The 21,159-nt window shown below is 41.3% G+C and overlaps 1 protein-coding gene across 1 annotated transcript; it reads left to right on the top strand.

The window, feature by feature from the left end:
- The first annotated feature begins 4,561 nt into the window (after positions 1–4,561).
- Positions 4,562–17,230, top strand: LOC106097018 (uncharacterized). Its single transcript, XM_025904994.1, has 4 exons — positions 4,562–6,103; positions 6,452–6,525; positions 10,962–11,192; positions 17,121–17,230. The coding sequence occupies exons 1-4, from the start codon at positions 4,728–4,730 to the stop codon at positions 17,228–17,230; spliced, it is 1,791 nt and encodes a 596-aa protein (XP_025760779.1). The 5' UTR covers positions 4,562–4,727.
- Positions 17,231–21,159: the final 3,929 nt, after the last annotated feature.

Here is a 21,159-nt window from a genome sequence, read left to right as displayed (position 1 = left end):
CTTCTTGTTGCATTTGAGTCTGCCTAGCAACAGGTGACGCAGAGAGGAGGACAAGTCCATGGGGACCCCATCGCCTTATTTGGAGAAGATGCCAGAAAGGGGAACTCCTGTCTCTGCAGTTATCTCTTAGAATAGATCAGTGTCTGTAGAAGAGGCAAATAATGTTCTTAAGATGCAAATTATGTGCTTGTAAACGCATGAGGGGGCGTCATAATACCCTGATGTTATAAAAGCAATCTGAAGTGTATTTTTGGTTGGGGATTTACAACTGATGGTTTCCAGTGTACATCTCCCCACGCTGCGTGTATTCATTAAAATCAATTGTTTGATTGACCTTTTCTGGACCATGATTGTTTTACTCTCGTCCTCAATTTCGGACCCATAACATTTGGTGCATTGGCCTGGGTTGAGGGGAGAGACACTTGGAGATTGAGACCGAGAGGGTCCGAGGCGCTCGAACGAGCAGACACGAGTCAGTGGTCGAAGTGAGTGGACATAAGCCGGCTTATTCAAAGGTAAGGCACTACCTGTTGAATTATTTCCAAAATGTGCCAGATTGGACATGAGAAATTAAAGTCTACTCACTGAAATTACTGCTAAATGTCTGTTTTGATTTTGGTGAAAATCTCATGAGAAGTTGAAGCTGAAGTAATGATAAGTTATAAGTAAAAGTGAGTTAGAGTCTCACTAAAGGTACCGGGTTAAAGTCCCAAAGGAAAAGAGAATAAGAGAAAATAAGTAAAGAGTAAAGAGAATAAGTGTATTTAAAGCAGTTGGACTGCAGAGTGAAGTTAGAGTTATAGGTTATTGGCGAAGAGTTTGTGACAGTTAAGTCTTAATTGAACATAAAGCCGGGCTTGGACATCAATAAGATTGCTTGTGTAGTTTTATGGGGTGTTTTCAAAGTATTATAAATTATTCTAGAACGGCAGTTGGACTGCTAAGAAGTGCATTGCTCAGACGTAACGGTTGCCAAGGTCAAGGACGCTTAGACCTTGTCCTCAGTTGAGGGATAGTCAGTTGGTCACTGTGGAGCTTGGGGCACTCCAGAATAACTAGTGGTTGGACCACTTTACCGTCCGGGACGGTGGTTTGCACTTTTTTGGTCAGTAGAAACCGGGTTTCGGGCGTGTAACTTTTAACTTAAAACTTCGGGGAAGCCTGGGATGTGAAATGTCCCCAAAATAGAGCTTCTCGGCAGGGGTTGAGTTGGTTGACGCTTTTAAATTGTGTAGGGTCTTAGATATGTGACCACGGCCCGGGGCCGAGACTGGTTAATTGATGACAAAAAACTCAGGGAGTTTATCGGTTGGACCGTTAATTTAAATTTGTCGAAATTGTGTAGGTTTTAAAATGTCAGGCCTAATACTGCAGTTGTAATTATAAAGACGTCTGTGTAAATATATTAAGAGACTTCTCTGAGTCTGTGAGTCAGGCGGGTACTATTTTTAGACTGTGTGTGTGTGTGTGAAAATGCAAATAAGGCAGCTGCAAGGTCCCTAGAGTTTTAGGAAGTTTAGATAGAGACCGTACACTTTGCTGAATGGCTGTGTTTAAGACGCTTATTACAATATTGTAAGTAAAGTTTTTATTTCTTGCCATGACTGTATGACTGTTTGCTGGGTTTTAAGATGGGATATATAAACTGTTGATACTTATGACCGTTATTTGGGGTCTGAAAACTGAAATTGACTTTGAAATAATTTCATTAATAAATATGTCTGTAAGTGATGTCCCTTTTGGTGTGTTCAAGTAAGATGTTTTAGGATTTTTAGATGGGTTTCGTTTCAGTTTGAGATAATATACACAGTTACATTTGGGGTTCCTAATGCATTGTTGAGTTTGAGTGATACATATAGGTGTAAGTCGTTTGATGTTTGTTGGGCAAAGGAGAACTTTAGAAGATTGTAAGTGGTTTTTCTTTTAGTCCGATAATATATAAGGAGTTAGATTTGACAGACTTATTTACACTTTGGGTTTATGTTAATATAGGTTGCAACGGGCACAGAGGAAACACAGTACAACATCTTAAGGGTTTAAAATAATAATAAATAAATGAATGAAGTTTCTTAAGGGTTCTTGTGTGTGTTTTTAGGGATAGTTTTTTGTGGGTTTTTAGGGGGAGTGTGTGTTTGTGTGTGTAAAACGGAGATAACATGAAAACAGAGGAAATAGAGACTAGAATGTCCTAGAAGGCAATAAAATGCAAATTAAGAAGCTGTGAACTGCTTAAACCACAGTTGGTTTCACAAGTGCTGCTGCAAACATTGTTGAATGCGTGTGTTTAAGACGCCATTTATGTTTATTAGAGGGTTATAAATAAAGTTTTGAGTTGCTGTAGTGGATGTATAGTAAGTGACTGAGTTTTGATAGATGTATATATTTTGAGCCATAAAGGCTGGTGTGTTTTATTTTTCAGTTAGGTGTGTGTGGTGAGAAGCTGTGTGTGAGACGATGAGAGGTTTCAGTTTTTTCTTTTTTCTTTTTGACTTGCTCTTTCTGATTATGGAAGGCATGTCCAAGATACTCGTATGAAAGCGTATCTTGAGTGATTTTAACCGTGTGAAAGCTGTCAGTATTTGATTTGAATGTCTCTGAATGATTTGTCTGAGTGAGTGAAAAAGGGAGAAGTTTGAGAGAAAAGGCAGTGTGTGTGAGATGATTATGAAAGTATTGTGTGAATGATGTGACAAAAAACTGACAAATGCAAAAACTTAGTATATTTAAAAGTGTGTGTGTGAGAAGAGGGTGTATTGTTTTTAGACCAAGACTTAGTAAAACTAAAAGAGGGTTTGTAGACTGTAAATATGAAAAAAACAAGTGTTTGATTAATTTGTAGAAACAGGAAAAAGAAACAGGAAATACTGTGCTGCTGTGTGTGTGAGAGGAAGGTGTGTGTGTGACTGATGATGTCAGGGGAGCACCCAGAGAAATGGACAGAGTTAAATTCTAACCATAACAACTCATTCAAACTAAAAGCCAACAAAGAAAAGGTGACATTCCTTAAGAGTAAAGGCTTATGCTTTGGTTGCTTACAGAGAGGCCACATGAGTAAAACTTGTCCACATCGTTTGACGTGCCACACCTGTAATAAAAATCACCCTACTGTTCTCCACATAGACTCAAAAGAAAGGCAGTGGCAAGCAGCTAAAGCTGAATGTAAAGAATCATCAGTCTCAAATGCTCTTGTTTCTTTGAACTTTGGTAGCCATACTGGGGCCGGGTCTAATGAATGTGCCTTGTCAGTTGTTCCAGTAAAAGTGAAGTTGGAAAACGGGACGAAGGTTGTGGAGACGTACGCCTTTCTTGATCCTGGCAGCTCTGCAACTTTTTGCACCGAGGCGTTAATGATGCAGTTAAATGCATCTGGAAAGAAAGTGGAAATCATGTTAAAGACTATGGGACAGGAAAGGCCAGTAAGTAGCTATAAACTTTTTGGTATGGAAGTAGCTGCTTTAAAACAGAATGAGTATTTGAGGTTGCCTGATGTGTACACTCAAAAGGCTATTCCTGTCACTAAAGAAAATATCCCTAAAGAAGAAAACTTAAGAAAATGGCCTTACTTAAAGGATGTTGAGTTGACACCGATAAATGCTGGCATTGGGCTGCTTATTGGTGTGAATTCTCCCAAAGCGCTGGAACCTTGGAGAATCATTAACAGTGAGGGTAATGGACCCTATGCTGTGCTAACTCATCTTGGTTGGGTTGTCAATGGGCCACTCAATCATGGTAGTGAGATGGATGGGCGTGATGCTAGTTTTGTCCAGGTAAACCGCATTTCTACAAGTAGTTTAGAGGAAATGCTGGTTAAGCAGTATAATCAAGATTTTGTGGAGAACCAGTGTAATGAGCGTGCAGAAATGTCTGTCGAAGATAAACAGTTCATGAACATAATGTCAGAGTCAGCTGTGCTTAAAGATGGCCATTATTACCTGAAATTACCCTTTCGTAAACCTGAAGTAAGAATGCCAAACAACAAGCAGGTGGCTCAGCAGAGGGCGCAATATCTGCTAAAACGGTTTCAGAAGGATCAGTTATTCTTTGAAGAATACAAAGAATTCATGCACAATGTTAGTATGGAGGGACATTCGGAAATCATACCACAAGAACAGTTGAAGCATAAGGAAGGAAAGGTGTGGTATATACCTCATCATGGGGTCTACCACCCCCGCAAGAAAACTCTGCGTGTTGTGTATGATTGTGCTTCAACATTTGCTGGAACATCACTGAACAAAGAGCTATTACAAGGCCCAGATCTGACTAGCACTTTATTAGGTGTGCTGATTCGCTTTCGGCAGGGTCCAATAGCGCTTATGACAGACATTAAAGGGATGTTTCATCAGATCAGAGTAGCTGAGGAACACATAAATTTTTTACGTTTTCTCTGGTGGCCCGATGGTGACATCACAAAACAGCTGGTGGAACATAGAATGTTGGTCCACATTTTTGGTGCAGTATCCTCCCCCAGCTGTGCAACCTATGCACTACTAAAGACTGCTGATGACAACCAACATCTGTACCCAGAGGAGGTTATACATACAATTAGACATAATTTTTATGTAGATGACTGTCTTAAATCTACCCAGTCTGTTGAGCAGGCCATCTCACTTTATCAGCAGCTTACTGAGGTGTGTGCCAAGGGGGGATTTAAGCTCAATAAGTGGGTATGTAGTGATCGCTCTGTCCTCTGTCAGATCCCAGAGGAAAATAGAGCCACAGGTGTAAAGATGCTGGACCTTAGTCGGGACCAGCTACCCACAGAAAGAGCTCTCGGTGTGCAATGGGATATTGAACATGATGTTTTCACATTCAGTATTGTGAACAAGGACAAACAACTTACAAGACGTGGTATTCTGTCCAATGTCAGCTCCATTTACGACCCTTTGGGTTTCTTAGCTCCAGTCATTCTGCCTGCAAAACAAATTCTGCAACATCTATGTAAACTGCGGTTTGGCTGGGTTGAGACAATACCAGCAGAAATGGCACAAACTTGGCAAAAATGGGTTGAAGATTTAGTTCTTCTTAACAAGTTTAGTATTAGAAGATGTGTCACACCCAAAGGATTTGGGGAGATAAAAAGTGCACAGCTGCATCACTTTTGTGATGCCAGTGAGACTGGGTATGGTGCTGTATCATATCTTAGGCTATCTAATAGCAAGCAGGAAGTGTGTGTTTCCTTTATTATTGGTAAAGCAAGGGTGGCGCCGTTAAAACAAGTCACCATCCCACGTCTTGAGCTGGCTGCTGCAGTTTTAGCTGTGCGCTTGGACAAAATGCTATCAGTTGAACTTAAGCTTAATCTGAGTGAATCAGTCTTTTGGTCTGACAGCACAACTGTGCTACAGTACATTGCAAACACAACCACACGGTTCAAAACATATGTAGCTAACAGAGTTTCCATCATTCATGCTTTGACAAAAGTTGAGCAGTGGAGGTACATTAGTTCAAAGCTGAATCCAGCTGATGCAGCCTCTCGAGGAATGACAGTTGGCTGTTTCCTGAAATCTTCCACCTGGATCAGTGGTCCAGAATTTCTCAGTAAACCTGTTGTTCACTGGCCTGTAGGCAAGAATTATGTATCTGTCCATTTGGAAGCTGACCCAGAAATAAAAGGGGAGGGCCTGATGTGTGCAGCTGTGCTGAAAGAAGACGTGTGTCCCACTACTAAGCTGCTGATGTACTTCTCCGGCTGGACAAAATTAAAAAGGTGTGTGGCATGGATCCTGAAAGTAAAAGAAAGACTTAAACTGCAAACAAAGAAAAGACAGAAGTTGCTGGACACGCACTGTGGAAGTCAAATATGTGTTAAACAAGATGATAAATGGAACACTGTGCTCAAAACTGAGGATTTGTCCAAGGCTGAGGAAGCTATAGTGAGCTTTGTGCAGAGAAAACATTATGCTGATGAAATGACTGCCCTAAACTCTGGCACTGTAAGGAAGTCAAGTCATCTGTATAAGCTTGATCCTGTAGTTACTAATGGTGTCTTGAGAGTGGGTGGAAGACTGAGCAAAGCAGATTTACCTGAGGAAACAAAACATCCTGCAATTTTGCCAAAAGAAAGCAATGTTTCAAAGCTTATTCTTCAGCATATTCACGAAAAGTTTGGTCACAGAGGAAGAAATCACATGCTTTCAACTCTTCGCCGTCAATACTGGATCCCTCATGCTAATTCAGCAGCTAGAAAAATAATCAGAGACTGTATAGTGTGTCAAAGACAACGGCAAAAGCCAGGTGAGCAGAAAATGTCTGATCTTCCTATTGACAGAATCTCAGCTGATCTTCCACCATTTACTTATGTTGGTGTTGATTATTTTGGACCAATAGAAGTAAAGAGAGGCAGGAGTCTTGTTAAGAGATATGGAGTTCTTTTCACATGCCTAACCTGTCGTGCAGTTCACCTTGAAGTGGCGCATTCTCTTGATACAGATTCCTGCATTAATGCCATCAGGAGATTCATCTGCCGCAGAGGACAAGTCAAGGAAATCCTGTCAGACAATGGAACCAACTTTGTTAGCTCAAATCGTGAGTTAAAACAAGCTATGTTAGAGCTAAACCAAAGTAAAATCCAAAAAGGTTTAGCACAGGATGGCATAAAGTGGACCTTTAACCCGCCTTATGGGGCCCATCATGGTGGAGTATGGGAGCGCTTGGTGCAAGAAATAAAGAGAATATTATGCTCTATCACAAACCAGCAAGTACTAGATGATGAAACCTTGCATACAGTTTTGTGTGAAGTGGAGGCTATACTGAATGACCGCCCAATCACACCTTCTTCTGATGATCACAATGATGTAGAAGCTCTTACTCCAAATCACTTGCTCCAATTAAAAGGCAAACCTGTGCTGCCACCAGGTTTATTCAAAAAAGACGATCTGTATCTGCGAAGACGATGGAAACAAGCCCAGTATATTGTGGATCTGTTCTGGAAAAGGTGGGTGAAAGAATACCTTCCTATGTTGCAGGAACGACAGAAATGGAACAAGATTCGTTGGAACTTTTGCACTGGTGATGTTGTGCTTATTGTTGATGGAGCTGCACCAAGAAATTCTTGGCCCATTGGCCGCATCACTGAAACCATGGCCGATGCACATGGAGTAGTTCGCCGTGTTCGAGTTAAGACACGAACAAATGAGCTGGAGAGGCCAATCAACAAAATATGTCTCCTGGTGGAGGCCATCTAGAGGAAACAATGAATGTTTGCCTCCAACTGAGCCAAGTTCTGGAACCTCTGGCTCTACATTTACACTGACACTCACTTTGCTCTACACTCCATTATGCAACATACACCTTTTTTCAATACACACAAAGCAAACACATGAACAACAGAGACTTGAAATCATAGAACATTGACCTTTTCTTTTGTTTTTTAAGAAGACCTATATGGACTAATGAAGAAATTATTGGTATTGCATTTGTGATGGCCACTTAGACAGATATAATTCATGTTACACAGGAATTAGGGGCCGGAATGTTGTGGCCATTTTCGTTGAATGTTTATAGAATGCAATTTGTATTCATTTTTGTTTTTCCTTTGCAGTTGTAGGAATGTGCTGGCCTAGTTTTTGTTATGTAAATTTGTAATTAGTTTTCTTGGAGAAAGTTTTGGAAAGTGATTGGCTTAGCTTATGGACCCTCCCATTAATCAGGGGATTAAGAGCACCCTGGAGAGGTGTGGTAAGGATGTTTTTTGTTTGCAAATGTCAGATGGTAGGACGGGAGGGTTCGAAAATGATTTTTTGACCACTGTTGAAGTTGTTAAAACAAATTAAGTTAACTTTCGTTTAATTTTAAGTTGTAAGAAGTTATTTGGTTTATTTTTGTTTGTAAATTTCCACGGAATAAACGCCATATGATTTTTAAACAATGGAGTCAGAAGTGCGTTCAAAAACAAACCTCCCGTTGCCACCCACGGCCTTTTCTTGAACTTTTTTGGTACTTGGAACGTAAAAGGCCGCGACACACAGCGGCTTCACACAGAGGGAACACACAGGCAGGGAATGACAAGATACAGAGCCGAGGGACCACAGAAGCCGAACCCAAAGAACTAACAAGACACATTATGAAATCAAGAAAAATTATACAAAACAGAAAAACGCTGGGTCACTGACACAGATGACATACATTTCTTTAAGCCCCAAGATTTATCTAAGTTTCAGTTTCTGAATAAGTGCTTAGACTACATTAAAGGTTGGATGGCTGACAACTTCCTTCAACTTAATGAAGGAAAGACTGAAGTCCTTGTTTGTACTCCTGACAGACATGTACCTAAGATAATGAGAGCTCCCTTTCAACTTTTTTGAAATTATCTATCCGGAACCTTGGGGTAACCTTTGACCCAGCTCTCTCTTTGGATGTTCATGGCAAATCTCTGGTTCGGTTCTGCTATTATCACTTAAGAAAGTGCTAAATTAAGCCCTATTGTATCTCACACTGAACTGGAGATTGTTATACATGCATTCATTTCATCACCATTGGACCACTGTAATTCACTGTTTACATGTCTAAGCAAAAACTCCCTGGAGTGTCTGCGGCTTTTTCAAAACACTGCAGGAAGACTTCTGATCAAAACATCACATGTGACACTGTTGCTAATACAGCTGCATTGGCTGCCCATTGAACTCAGAGTTCGTTTTAAGATTCTGGTTCTGACTTTTAGAGCTCTTCATGGACAAGCACCAGCCTACATCATTGAACTTTTGCAGCCCTATGTCTCTAGCAGGTCCCTGAGGTCATGATCAGGGCCTACTTGTTATTCAGCATACAAGGCTGAGAACTGAGGAAGACAGAGCTTTTGCCACTGTGGCTTCTAGACTGTGGAACTCTCTTCATCCGAGCTTAAGATCTGTGGACTCAGTGGTCTCTTTTAAAAAACAACTAAAAACACATCTTTTTAGGACTGCATTTTGTTCACTTTTTGTCTGATTTTGTTTTATACTTTATCATGAAATTTCCCCTTGTGGGACTAATAAAGGTATATCAATCAATCAATCAATCAATCAATCAATCAATCAATCAATCAATCAATCATTCTTTTGTGAAGCACTTTGTGATCTTTTATCTTGAAAAGTGCTATATAAATAAGATTTTACTTACTTCTGTTTTCTGTCACACATATGCTAACAATGGTAACGTTAAAGGCTGCATAACTAATGCTCAGCTGGGACAAGAACTAGATGTTGTGTTGTTAAATAATAAAGAAGCAGCAAAGGCAAAGATGTTTGGAATTGTGTGTTTGATCCTGCAGCTGCAGCAGCTGTCAGAAACCACATCTGTAATGTAGCACCGAGTAAAGTCTGACTGAAAGCTGGGACACTTTTTTTTTAGCTGCTTAGAGTTTATGCTGGAGGGGAACCTGCTCATCTTGGATGTGTTTCTGGTTCTGCAGACAGTGCATCTGCTCATGCTGGGACCAGTCTGCTTCATCAGGAGACTCGTCCTGTCCCCGGTGTGGAGAAAGATCCAGAAGCAGAGCTGGACTGCAGACAGCCAGTCAGAGCAGCTGTGTACAAAGTAAGACTGAACATCTGTCTGCTGATGGACTCGTTTCTGAAAACTGGACTTCTTGTTGTTGTTCAGACATTGAAGAGTTTTCTTTCTCTTTCTTTCAGCAGATGTTGGTCTGCAGGAGGTTTTAGATGAACATAAGATCAGTCTGAGGAGGAGATGTGAACGTGTGACTGAAGGAAGTGATGAAACAGGAAGTAGAACCCTCCTCAACAGGATCTACACTGAGCTCTACATCACCGAGGGACAGAGTGAAGAGGTTCATACCCAACATGAGGTGAGGCAGCTGGAGACAGCTTCCAAGATGAACGCCCTCCATGACGCTCCAATCAGGTGCCAGGACATCTTTAAAGCCTTACCTGACCAACAGAGACCCATCAGAGTGGTTCTGACCAACGGCGTGGCTGGTGTTGGAAAAACCTTCTCAGTGCAGAAGTTCACTCTGGACTGGGCAGAGGGCTTGGAGAACCAACATGTCAGTGTGGTGGTTCTGCTTTCATTCAGGGAGCTGAACCTGATCAGAGATGAGCAGTACAGTCTTCTGGAGCTGCTCCATGTTTTCCATCCAACACTACAGAAGGTCACAGCAGAGAAGCTGGCTGTCTCTCAGCTTTTGTTCATCTTTGACGGCCTGGATGAAAGCAGACTTTCATTGGATTTCACCAAGAGGAAGCTGCTGTCTGATGTCACACAGAAGTCATCAGTCAGCCAGCTGCTGACAAACCTCATCCAGGGGAATCTGCTTCCCTCGGCTCTCGTCTGGATAACTTCCCGACCTGCAGCAGCCAATCAGATCCCTCCTACATGTGTTGACAGGCTAACAGAAGTACGAGGCTTCACTGACGGCCAGAAGGAGGAGTACTTCAGGAGGAGATTCAGTGATGAAGAGCTGTCCAGCAGAATCATCTCCCACATGAAGACATCCAGGAGCCTCCACATCATGTGTAGTATCCCAGTCTTCTGCTGGATCACTGCTACAGTTCTGGAGCACATGTTGACTACAGAGCAGAGAGGAGAGCTGCCCAAGACCCTGACTGACATGTACTCACACTTCCTGCTGGTTCAGACAAAGAGGAAGAAGAACAAGTACCATGAGGGACATGAGACGAGTCCACAGGAGCTGACGGAGGCTGACAGGGAAGTTCTTCTGAAGCTGGGGAGGCTGGCGTTTGAACATCTGGAGAAAGGAAACATCATGTTCTACCAAGAAGACCTGGAGCAGTGTGGTCTGGAGGTGACAGAGGCCTCGGTGTACTCAGGAGTTTGTACAGAGATCTTCAAAAGAGAGTGTGTGATCTTCCAGAAACCAGTCTACTGCTTTGTTCATCTGAGCATTCAGGAGTTTCTGGCTGCTGTCTACATGTTCCACTGTCACAGGAACAGGAAGACTGAGGTGCTGAAGGATTTTCTGGAAAATAACCCTTGTGATCCTTACTATTACATTTCATTTCCAGATAATTTCTTGATGAGAGCCATAAAGAAATCCTTCAGTAGTAAAAACGGCCACCTGGACCTGTTTGTTCGCTTCCTTCATGGCCTCTGTCTGGAGTCCAACTACAGACTATTTGGAGGTCTGCTGGGTGAGACAGAGATCAGTCCGGGAACCATCCAGAAAGTCATCGACAACCTGAAGAAGATGAACAGTGATGAAATCTCTTCTGACAGAAGCATCAACATCTTCCACTGTCTGATGGAGATGAACGACCTCTCATTATTTCAGGAGATCCAAGAGTTCCTGACTTCAGAGAAGAAACTCTCTGAGATCCAGTGCTCAGCTCTGGCCTTCATGCTGCAGATGTCAGAGAGGGTTCTGGATGAGTTGGACCTGCAGAAGTACAACACATCAGTTTGGGGACGACAGAGACTGATTCCAGCTGTGGGGAACTGCAGAAAGGCTCGGTGAGTCCAGATGTGATCATCATCATTAATTTGTGTAGATTAGTAGTTTAGTTCTTCAGATATACAAAGTACTAAATGACTCTAATTAGTTTGAGTTTCTCAGATAAAATTATATTTTGTGTTGATCTGGAAATGTGTGTGTGTACTTTGCATGATCCTGCATTGGTAGTCGTACGCTGTGTGTTGTAGACTCACATCTACATGTAGTACCTGTGTTGTGTCATTAGGGGGCTATTAAATCTGCTGCTGCTGTTGTTGGTCATTCAGACGCTCCTGTTAGAGAGAGAGAAACAAGAATCTATGAAGAGATTCTTTGTAGTAGTAAAAACAGTGACAAATATCCACAGCATTCACCATCTTCTCCTCCGACTACAGACAGAATTACAGACACAGAGTTTAGTGGCATAAACATGGTGAGTGAGGATGAAGGTGCTGAGGAAGACTCTGGTTTAGTGTGATGAAAGTGTGATGTACTGATGAGTGACAGTGCTGTGGTTCAGAGTGAGGGCTGCCACAAACAATTATTTTGATAGTTGACTAGTCACCGATTATTTTTGCGATTAGTCAACTAATCAGATCATCATCCATTGAACGTAAAATGTACAACTTATTGCATCAGCATGCATCTGCTCTTATAAACTTTCATTAGCTTACAGCTTGAAGTGCTTAAGGTATGTTCTAACTAAAAATAAAGAGCAGATGATAGTTTATTACACTTAATGAAATTTGCAGATTGTCTCAGTGTAGTTTAATAAACTCAGCCGTCTGCTCCTTGCTATTTAAAATATAACAAACAGGACACCGGAGTAAACTCTCTTCCATCTCACACTTCTTAATACGTTTTCTGCTTGACGTTTATTCAGCTGTGTAAAAACTATAACTTTAATCTCAGCCAAACAGATTTACTCAGGAAAAAATAAAACACTGAAAAAAACCAAACAATAACATTTTTAAGGTATCTAAGTGACTTACATATCATGTTTAACCTGAGTAGCGGAAGACCGCGGTGGGTTTGAAAATGATTTGCTGGGAGTCTGGTTCTTTTCGCCAGCTCTAGTGATTCTTCACCCCCAGCTAAATATCGAGCTGGTGGGTAACAGACGTCTTCGAAAACGTCGGAGCACTTTTGCAAATATGTGATGTCTTGATAAACCGAGCAGATATTTGAAGTTTACACAGCTACATTCTCGCCTGAAAATATGTCAAAAGTTTTTTTTGTGGCCCAGAAAGAGTAATAAGAGTAATTTTAAAACTTAGTATTAAAAACTAAGTACCTGCCGCCATTGTTAGAAACTGGAATTGGCTGAGCCGCGCTATGAATTCTGGGATAGGTTGGGCCAAGAAAGAAACACCCGACCCATCCTTCAAATAGGGGGAAAAGTAGGACACATTTGGAGAAGTCTTCGAATTTGGAGAGCCTTCATCGTGTCACTGTAACGTAATCGGCCTACAAATGCGGCCCCTGAATTTGGACACAGCTACGATACCGGAGACTCCTTCTTCGGGGTTTAACGGCATCCTTGCAGCAAGTTCTGCCATCTTCTGTTTCAGTCCGTTATTACACTCTTAAAATCTACTACTGATTCCTGCGTCTTTCAGGATCTTACAAAGCTTCAAACGACGCGTCGACTATTAAATTTGTCCTCGACGATTTTGATAGTTGACGTAATCGTGACTAGTCGACGAATCATGGCAGCTCAGAGGTGAACCAGCTGTGCTCTCTTACTGCCAACAGTGGGACAAACTGAGTGAGAAGACACTGCTGACATCTGGACTGAACATGTGTCCAATATGTGAGCTAATGTCACAGCAGGACATGGATTCACTCTCATTCCTGCTGCTGCTCCTAATGACCAATGTCTGACTTCATGTCCTCATTAATCACAGAGCTGATTGTTCAATGTTTAGTTGTTGCTGCTGAAATGTCGTCCCTGTTTTCTGCTGATGGAATTCACTGCTGTGTTTCTGGCTGCTGTTTACATCCCCGAGCTCACTTCCTGGCAAACGTCATGATGTCATGAGTGCTTTATAGACGGTGGGAGGTTCATGTTGTAACCACAAAGTGTTTGTGTCCGTACGCTGCAACCTTCCACACCATCCTTTATTGTACAGACTCAGCAGCAGCTCCATGGATCCCAAATCCAAGAGTGGAGAACAGATTTGAAGTGTGTCACATCCATGCAGTCACAGCTGTTTCCACCATGTTTCCACTGATATTAATCCTGTTCAATGACACGTTTCATATCAGTGAATATGTTCTTTAGGACGTCCACTGACATGTTTAAGTGTCCTGCTGGAAATCACTCAAATCATCCATGAAATCCATGAAAAATCCTTTTAGTGTTTCTAACTTCACCCTCTGTCCTCTCTCTCTCTCCATCCTCCTCACTGCTTCTTTCACTGATAATCACACAAACATCGTATTCAGCTACAAAATAACACAATAATATCATCTGATGATCATTATTATAAGAGCAGGATCCATATTTGATATCAGAGTAACACACTGCTTGGTTGTGTGCAGTCATCATCAGTGACTCTGGGTGAAACAGAAGCTCTGATTGGTTGCTGACCTTGGTCACCTGTCCACTCTCACCTGTTTGTGTTTGCTCTCTCTTTGCTGTCTCCATCCTCTCTCTCCTTTCTCTCCCTCTCTGTCTTTGTACCGTCACTCAGGTCCAATAGAAACAGTGACATTTACAATCTAGAGATGGCACGATACCACTTTTTAATGTCCGATACCGATTCCGATATCATAAATTTGGATTTCTGCCGATACCGATATGAATCCGATATAGCATATTTTGTAATCAATAAAACTGTTTTTTATAAATATCTTGCTGCATTTTGTATAAGTTCACACTCAAGTTTTAAACAACAAGAGACTGAAGCTATTCTGTTATACCTGTATGCAAAAAATACACTGCACCCAAGACATTTTATAGTTCAGCAACACTGATTCATCTAATAAACTTAAACCTACACCATCCTCCCTATTCTGGTATTTTAAAGAGTATTTAGTGGAAATATTAAGCAACCTAACTAATAGGGTTGAAAACTCCCAGCAAAAAAAAAAAAAAAAAATGGGAACCATCCCCTACCTCATGATGCTTAATCGATGTAATCAACTTTAATTTAATGCAAGTGTAAGACAAATGCACAGAAATCATTTATTTTTCTACAATAATTAAATAGATTCAACATCTTTCTTCAACAGAATTGCAGACTGCACAGATGGTACCTTCCCAAAGGAAAAAGTACTACAGCTTACTAGGGTATATTAGACTTATTAGTTACTATATACAGTAATGGATTTCTATACATTTAATCAGATGACCACTTTTGTTGTAAGATTCAGATAATTATTTATTAAAAGTTTTTGAAATGACATAACAAAGAAAAGTATTTCCTTGTGCCCCCCTTTCCCTGTTAATGCCGTACCTGTCCCCCCTGGCAAAACTTTGCTAGACCCGCCGCTGCACAGTTACCAGCTGTCAGCTACGTAGAAAAGGATCCTGGTGTTATTTGTCTCTCAGAAACAGTTCATAATTTCCCTTCAACTCATTCATGTCACCTAAAAGGTAAACCTGTTTCTCCATCACCTGTTCAGCTCTGATGATTCAGTAAGAACATCTCCTGGTTTCATTTTCATGCTTCCCTCTCACCAGATATCCAAACCGATATCATGACCAGCAGCTTTACAGCTGTGGCTCCAGCAAACATCAGCTGATACTAGAAAGTAATATTAAATACATTCTAACAACAACTTATCACGCTTAAATGTGCTGCTGTTGTTTATCCGCTGGTCTCCTCTTTCTAGTGCAAAGTGGGCGATAAACAAACAAGAAAGACGGGACTTGCGGCAGAAAAGCCGATCAGCTGATCATTGATCAGTTTCATGTTTGAAGTAGTAACAGGAGAGGGAGGGGGAGTGAATGAGAGAAGTAGATGCAACTGCGCAGCAAAGACAGAATAACTCCAGCTTTGTGTCTTTTTTAAATTCTATCTGAAGTACGGGACAAATTGCTTCCTTTTCACCTCAATATGGAACTCCGATGGCCAGTCCAGCTATGGCTCAGTATATCAGTTGTTAAGCTTAACATGGAAATACTGTGCAAACATTCAGAGATTAACTTACACACTTGCTTTACTTCTCTGGGATAGTTTTTGCCGAGATGAAATGCCGCGGTTAGGAAGCATGTAGCGAGGCTCCAAATGCTCCAACAGACCGCCGACAGGTCTCGCAGACAACAGCCGCTCTGTCACATAACACATACTACTCCGATGCGCCGAGCTGGGTTATGCCAAGTAGCGCATTTTGTGAGGTGATTTTGTGATACTTCGGATCGGATTACATATTTTATTTCTCTCCGATATCCGATCCAGTAATCTAGGTCAGTATCGGACCGATACCGATACTTAATACGTAATTACCGATACGTAATATCGGATCGGTCCATCTCTATTACAAACCAATCAAAAACAAACTGATCCATGTCAGTTTATAACAATATTCAAGGTGATTACAGGCTGCTGCTGGACATAGACCGGTAACATCATTTTGACTTGCTGTCACCTGGATCTGGACTCATAAACACTGAAGCCCAGAACAGGAATACAAATCATTTTCTGCCAACTAGCGACACACCAGCAGATAATGGCTCAGAAAGCTAAAATGAGCCAATCATTTCTGTGTTTAGTTCCCCTGAAATCAGATCTGATATCAGCAGCTCTGAGTTCATTCATCATTATTGTCCAGTGATGAGATTTCTGCTCCGTTTGGTAACAGTCAGCAGGTTTTTCCTGCGTGTGGACGTGAACAGTCGTACCTGACAGCAGGTAGCAAACAGAGATCATCTTTCCAGCTGGAACTCTTCACTGAGCTGAACTCATTCAAAATGTTCTGGAGTCAAAACAGGAAACAGTCCAAATGTGTGTCTTCACTCTGACTCTGGATCAGATCTCAGTGACAGACTGTGGACATTATGGAAGCCTAAATGTGACACCATCTTCCTCCTTCATCTGCAGATTAAAGCCAAACAAAGATTCTCATTAAAAGTCTGCAGGTCTGAGAGAGACTCGATCGTTGTGTCAAACACAGTAAGAGGAGCTGAAGCACAGATGTGAAGAGCAGATTCATCAGATTATGACCTCACTCTGTTTTGTCTTCATATACATTCAGTCTGTGTTTATAATGCAGATTTTCCTGCTTTTATAAAAACACATTTTATATTTTCTATCATCACAGACTGACTCAGTGCAGACTCTCAGAGAGTCACTGTGAAGTTGTGGCCTCAGCTCTGAAGTCCAACCCCTCCCATCTGACAGAGCTGGACATGAGTGAGAACAAGCTGCAGGATTCAGTAGTGAAGCTTCTGTGTGCTGGACTGGAGAGTCCAAACTGTCGACTGGAGACTCTGAGGTGAGTTCACTGACTGTGGTTGTTGTTGTTTTTCTATATTTCAGATATTTGATTGATGTTTGAAGCTTTCTTTAGTTCCTAAATGTTCAGACAAATGTGAAGAACTTTGAGTGCTTTCAGAAATGTTGTGTTTTTCCAAACGACTGAACAACAGTTTTCCCTTTTGGCTCCAAATAGAAGTGACAGACTTGAGCAGGGTTCATTTGAAGACTGACAGAAGTGGAGTGGTGATGAGGAGATGTTTGACAGGACAGTGTTTCAGTGTCCACAGGTTCATGTTGTGCTCCATCAGTCAGTGAAGATGAAGTCAGTGCTGATGAGGCTGTAGAGTGTGTGAGGGATGTGAATGAGGCTGTTGAAGATCTGATGATAGCAGATAAAAACAGGCTGCAGAGACTTTGAGCTTCTGTGGAAACAGAGAGAGAGAAAAGAAAGACATGGATGTCAAAACTAATACAGGTAAAGTTAGGAGCTGTGGTGATGTTCATGGTATCAGAAGCTGATCTGGCTGCTACAGAGACAACCCACACAGCTGCTGTGGTGAGGGGTGTGTTAAAGCAGAGGAATACAGAGCAGCCTAACTCACACACACACAAACATGACAACAGATTCAGGGTCTCTGAGAGGATTTCAAACAGAAGCTGGAGAAGAGAAAGGACTCTGTTGGAATGACTAACGAAAGAAGGCAGCTGAGACCAGTCCAAGTGTTTCCATAGAGCCCAGTCTAACATTCATTTATACACTAACGTACAAAAGTGAATGGGAAAATGAATCCACAGTTTCAAATGTAGAAATAGTTCTCAGTTCATTTACAGAGTTGAATACAGTTCATGAGGTAATGAGAAATGTTCAAATCAGCAGCTGAGAACAAATCTACTTCACAAAGTTGAATCCAATTCCAATAGTTTGTGTTGCACTTGAACGCAGTGTGAGCAGTTCACTGCCTAACCCCACAGAGACTGTCAGTCTGGACTTTTCTTTTGCCGTCTCTCAATATGCGTACTTGCGTTCTCGTGTACTCGTGATACGTCATCAGTCGGAGACCAAGTACTGTTCCAATTTGAAGTACGCATCAAGCCGAGAACGCGAAAAAGTCCCGGATGTGTTCTCAATAAATGTGTTCAAAATAAAAGCTGCTCCTTTTGAAATGTATTGGCAGTAAAACGTAAGAAGACATGAAGCACATAAAGGATCTACGTGCCTAAATATTAAACACAGTTGATATATTTGTGTGAGTGTTGCACAGCAGATGGCCAATGGCTGCGCCTGCTGGATTTGAATGCTCGGCTTCTTTTCCTTCTTCAATAATTAGACATACAGGGCACACAGAGTGTGTACAGAACAGCTGAAATCTGTGGAGGCCTCACTGGAATATAGAAAGGAAGCATCACAGTCCAGCTTCACTGAAGCCTTAAAGTCTCTGATATGAAATGAGAAATGAAGCAGCCAGAGCTTTTTCATGAGTGGAAATCCACTGTGACTGTGAGCTGCTGCTACAGCCTCCAGATTAGCCAGCAGCTCATCCTGCTCAACATTTTCTCACCAACTTTAATGGAAGTGTGATGTTTTCAGCTGGAGTGATGGTCAGGGTGGCCTCCCTCTCCTCTTCTTCTCCTCTTCCTCTTTCATTTGTAAAGCCACTTCTTCTGCTTTCATTCATTTTGAAGTCCTGTAGCTGAGTTTGGGAGAGACTAACAGCCTCTGCAGCAGAGGGGAGAAAGGATGGCTGTAACACCAACACCTTATTCTTACTGTCACATCATTTTATCAGGAAACATAGATATGCTCATGTTTTTACCATGATTGGCTTAAAGAGCTAAAATGTAAGAAGATCAAATGGTGCTCTTTATTATTGTGTTGGTTTGTGTCCTATCTCTTGGATGGAGCCCAGCTGTGGTGGCCCCTGGGCCTGTGGTCAGAGTGTGTGTTGGATGATCCGGCCCAGGATGAGGCCAAACCGACATGGGATTAAATGTCTGTCACATATTTGAGCCTAATTTATAACATCATCCATAAATATTGAGTAATAACTGGACTCTCATACAGCGAGACTAAAATGCCTTTAAACATCAGTATTATCCTGCTGATCCAAGTCCAACACTGAGTTTGTAAAAACATGTTTGTCAATCATTTTGTTTGGTTTCTGAGGAAAATGATTCAATAACTTGCTGCTAATACACAACATTTCATCATATTTCCTCATAACCCTTTTTTGTCTGACCATTTGAATCCCATTTGAATTTGCAATAAAGGATCCACAGAGTTTGGTGACAATAATGACAGTAGATGTTTGTGTGAAAGTGCTCGGAGCAAATGAGTGTGTGATGTTCTTTCAGTGTTGCACTTTGTAGACGCTCCCTGAGCACTGGCCTCACAGCCAGCTGCACATAGAGACCAGTGTTGTTAGTCCAGGTCAGAAGATGACTTGTTGGAATGAAAATGAGCTTGTAGTTTGTCTGCTTTAATAATGTGACTGGAAAAAGGTGTTGGACTTCAAATATGTCCATTTTTTTCACACTTCCCTTTAAAAGTGAAGACATGTGGTTCCTGGAATGAAAAACACGACTTTTTCAAGTCTTTTTACTGTTTTTATGATAAATGTACGACTTTAATGTGAGTTTTTTTTTCTCTTGTTGTGTTTGTTTGAATGTGCTTCCATTTTCCAAACTTCTACATTCTGAATCTTCAGCTCTGAACGGATCATGAAACACTGAATGACTTCAAGCACACATTTTGTCTAATAAACTTACATCTTTCGTTCTTTATACAGATTGGAGCGCTGTGGTTTGTCAGAGATCAGCTGTGATTATCTGGCAGCAGCACTGAAGTCCAACCCTTCCCATCTGAGAGAGCTGAACCTGAGTAACAACAACAGCCTGCAGGATCCAGGAGTGAAGCGGCTGTGTGGTTTTCTGGAGAGTCCAGTATGTGGACTTGAAACTCTGAGGTCAGTCACCATGTTTCAAGGGAAATTTGGATGTAACAGTAGCAAGAAAGACACATATATAAACAAACAGTACACAGGACACAAAACAGAATCATACACAATTTTTACATATTTACATCAAGGACAATAGTTACGATATATATCGTTACCACACATTACATTATTTTCTTCTGTATACTGTATTTTCCGCACTATAACATGGACTTAAATTCCTTTAATTTACTCAAAAATCAACAGTGCGCCTTATGTATGAATTCTGGTTGTGTTTACTGACCTCGAACCAATTTTATGTGGTACACACCGCTCAGAAATCTGTCAAAAAATGTTTTAGTACAACTTTGGTAAGCTAGGAAGCATTGTCGGAGCTTTACAGCTGCCGAAGTTGGAAGCCTCGCAGAGTAATCTGGGTCCAAAACTCCGTCAGCTTCAGGTCCCAAAGTCAAACAAGCACTGCAGCATCACTGAGAGTTAAAAAATGTCTAAATTCTTTAATCTTTAATAAAGATTACCAGGTGTAACAATTACAATTAACCTCCAGGCACCCATGGAAAAAGAATTTATTAAATTTAATGGAGTTAGACGTTAGCAGGAAGTTAGCTTGCTAGTTTCCACCTAAACATGATATAGTTCTGACTTAGAGATTTCTGAAAAGATTCAAACGTACAGCTCTGCTATCACTTCCAACATAAATGAAGACAGAAAACTAAACAGCAGTGACTTTTGTAGGGTTACTGTAGTTGGACTAGCTGGTATATAATGATGTGCTACGCAATCGCTAGCGACAAAGCTATGTTACCATAACATGACCACAGTGAAGCTAGAGGATTAACGCTAACTTTTTTCTACTCTAAAAAACATTCACGGGAGGGTTCCCAATGGTTAGGAATAAATGCAATCGCATGCTGTAAATCCATCCACAATACGAGTTTAGTCATTGATATACTGCAACAACATGGAAATAGATGAGATGAGATGAGATGGCCTTTATTTGTCAGTTGCAGTTGCCCACAACAGAGATAACAGACCTTGCCAACCGTGCATACAATACACAAACATCACATTGGGAAGACAGGTCAGCTAGGTAGCAATGGAAAAAAAAAAACATTGAAATGTGTAACACAAAAGGATAATCCAGGAATACACAGATATCAACACACCATAACACAATAAAACACAGACAAGACCATAGAGCACCTGTGAGAGAATTTAACATTAATGAATCAATGGTACGGATTTGGAGGAAGAGCAGTTTTTGGCTTTCCCCATATTTCAAAACGTGTTTTGTGTCTTTGCTATTACTATTGCCTGGCATAATTTGCAGATGATGCGATGCTTTCAACCAAAACAGGCGCAACTTGATGACACCATCAACATGCACTAACGC

Source organism: Oreochromis niloticus, unplaced genomic scaffold (genome assembly GCF_001858045.2).
Source record: "Oreochromis niloticus isolate F11D_XX unplaced genomic scaffold, O_niloticus_UMD_NMBU tig00007971_pilon, whole genome shotgun sequence".
NCBI classification, from domain to species: Eukaryota; Metazoa; Chordata; class Actinopteri; order Cichliformes; family Cichlidae; genus Oreochromis; species Oreochromis niloticus.
This window is presented reverse-complemented; position numbering and strand designations above follow the sequence as displayed.

Bases quoted from the DNA above. Each gene is read 5' to 3' on its own strand.
- LOC106097018 (XM_025904994.1), top strand. From the start codon at position 4,728: ATGCTGGACCTTAGTCGGGACCAGCTACCCACAGAAAGAGCTCTCGGT. The intron at 6,104-6,451 runs GTTTGGTCACAG...TAATGCCATCAG, and splicing joins CTTCAGCATATTCACGAAAA to GAGATTCATCTGCCGCAGAG. The intron at 6,526-10,961 runs GTGAGTTAAAAC...TTTCATTTCCAG, and splicing joins CAACTTTGTTAGCTCAAATC to ATAATTTCTTGATGAGAGCC.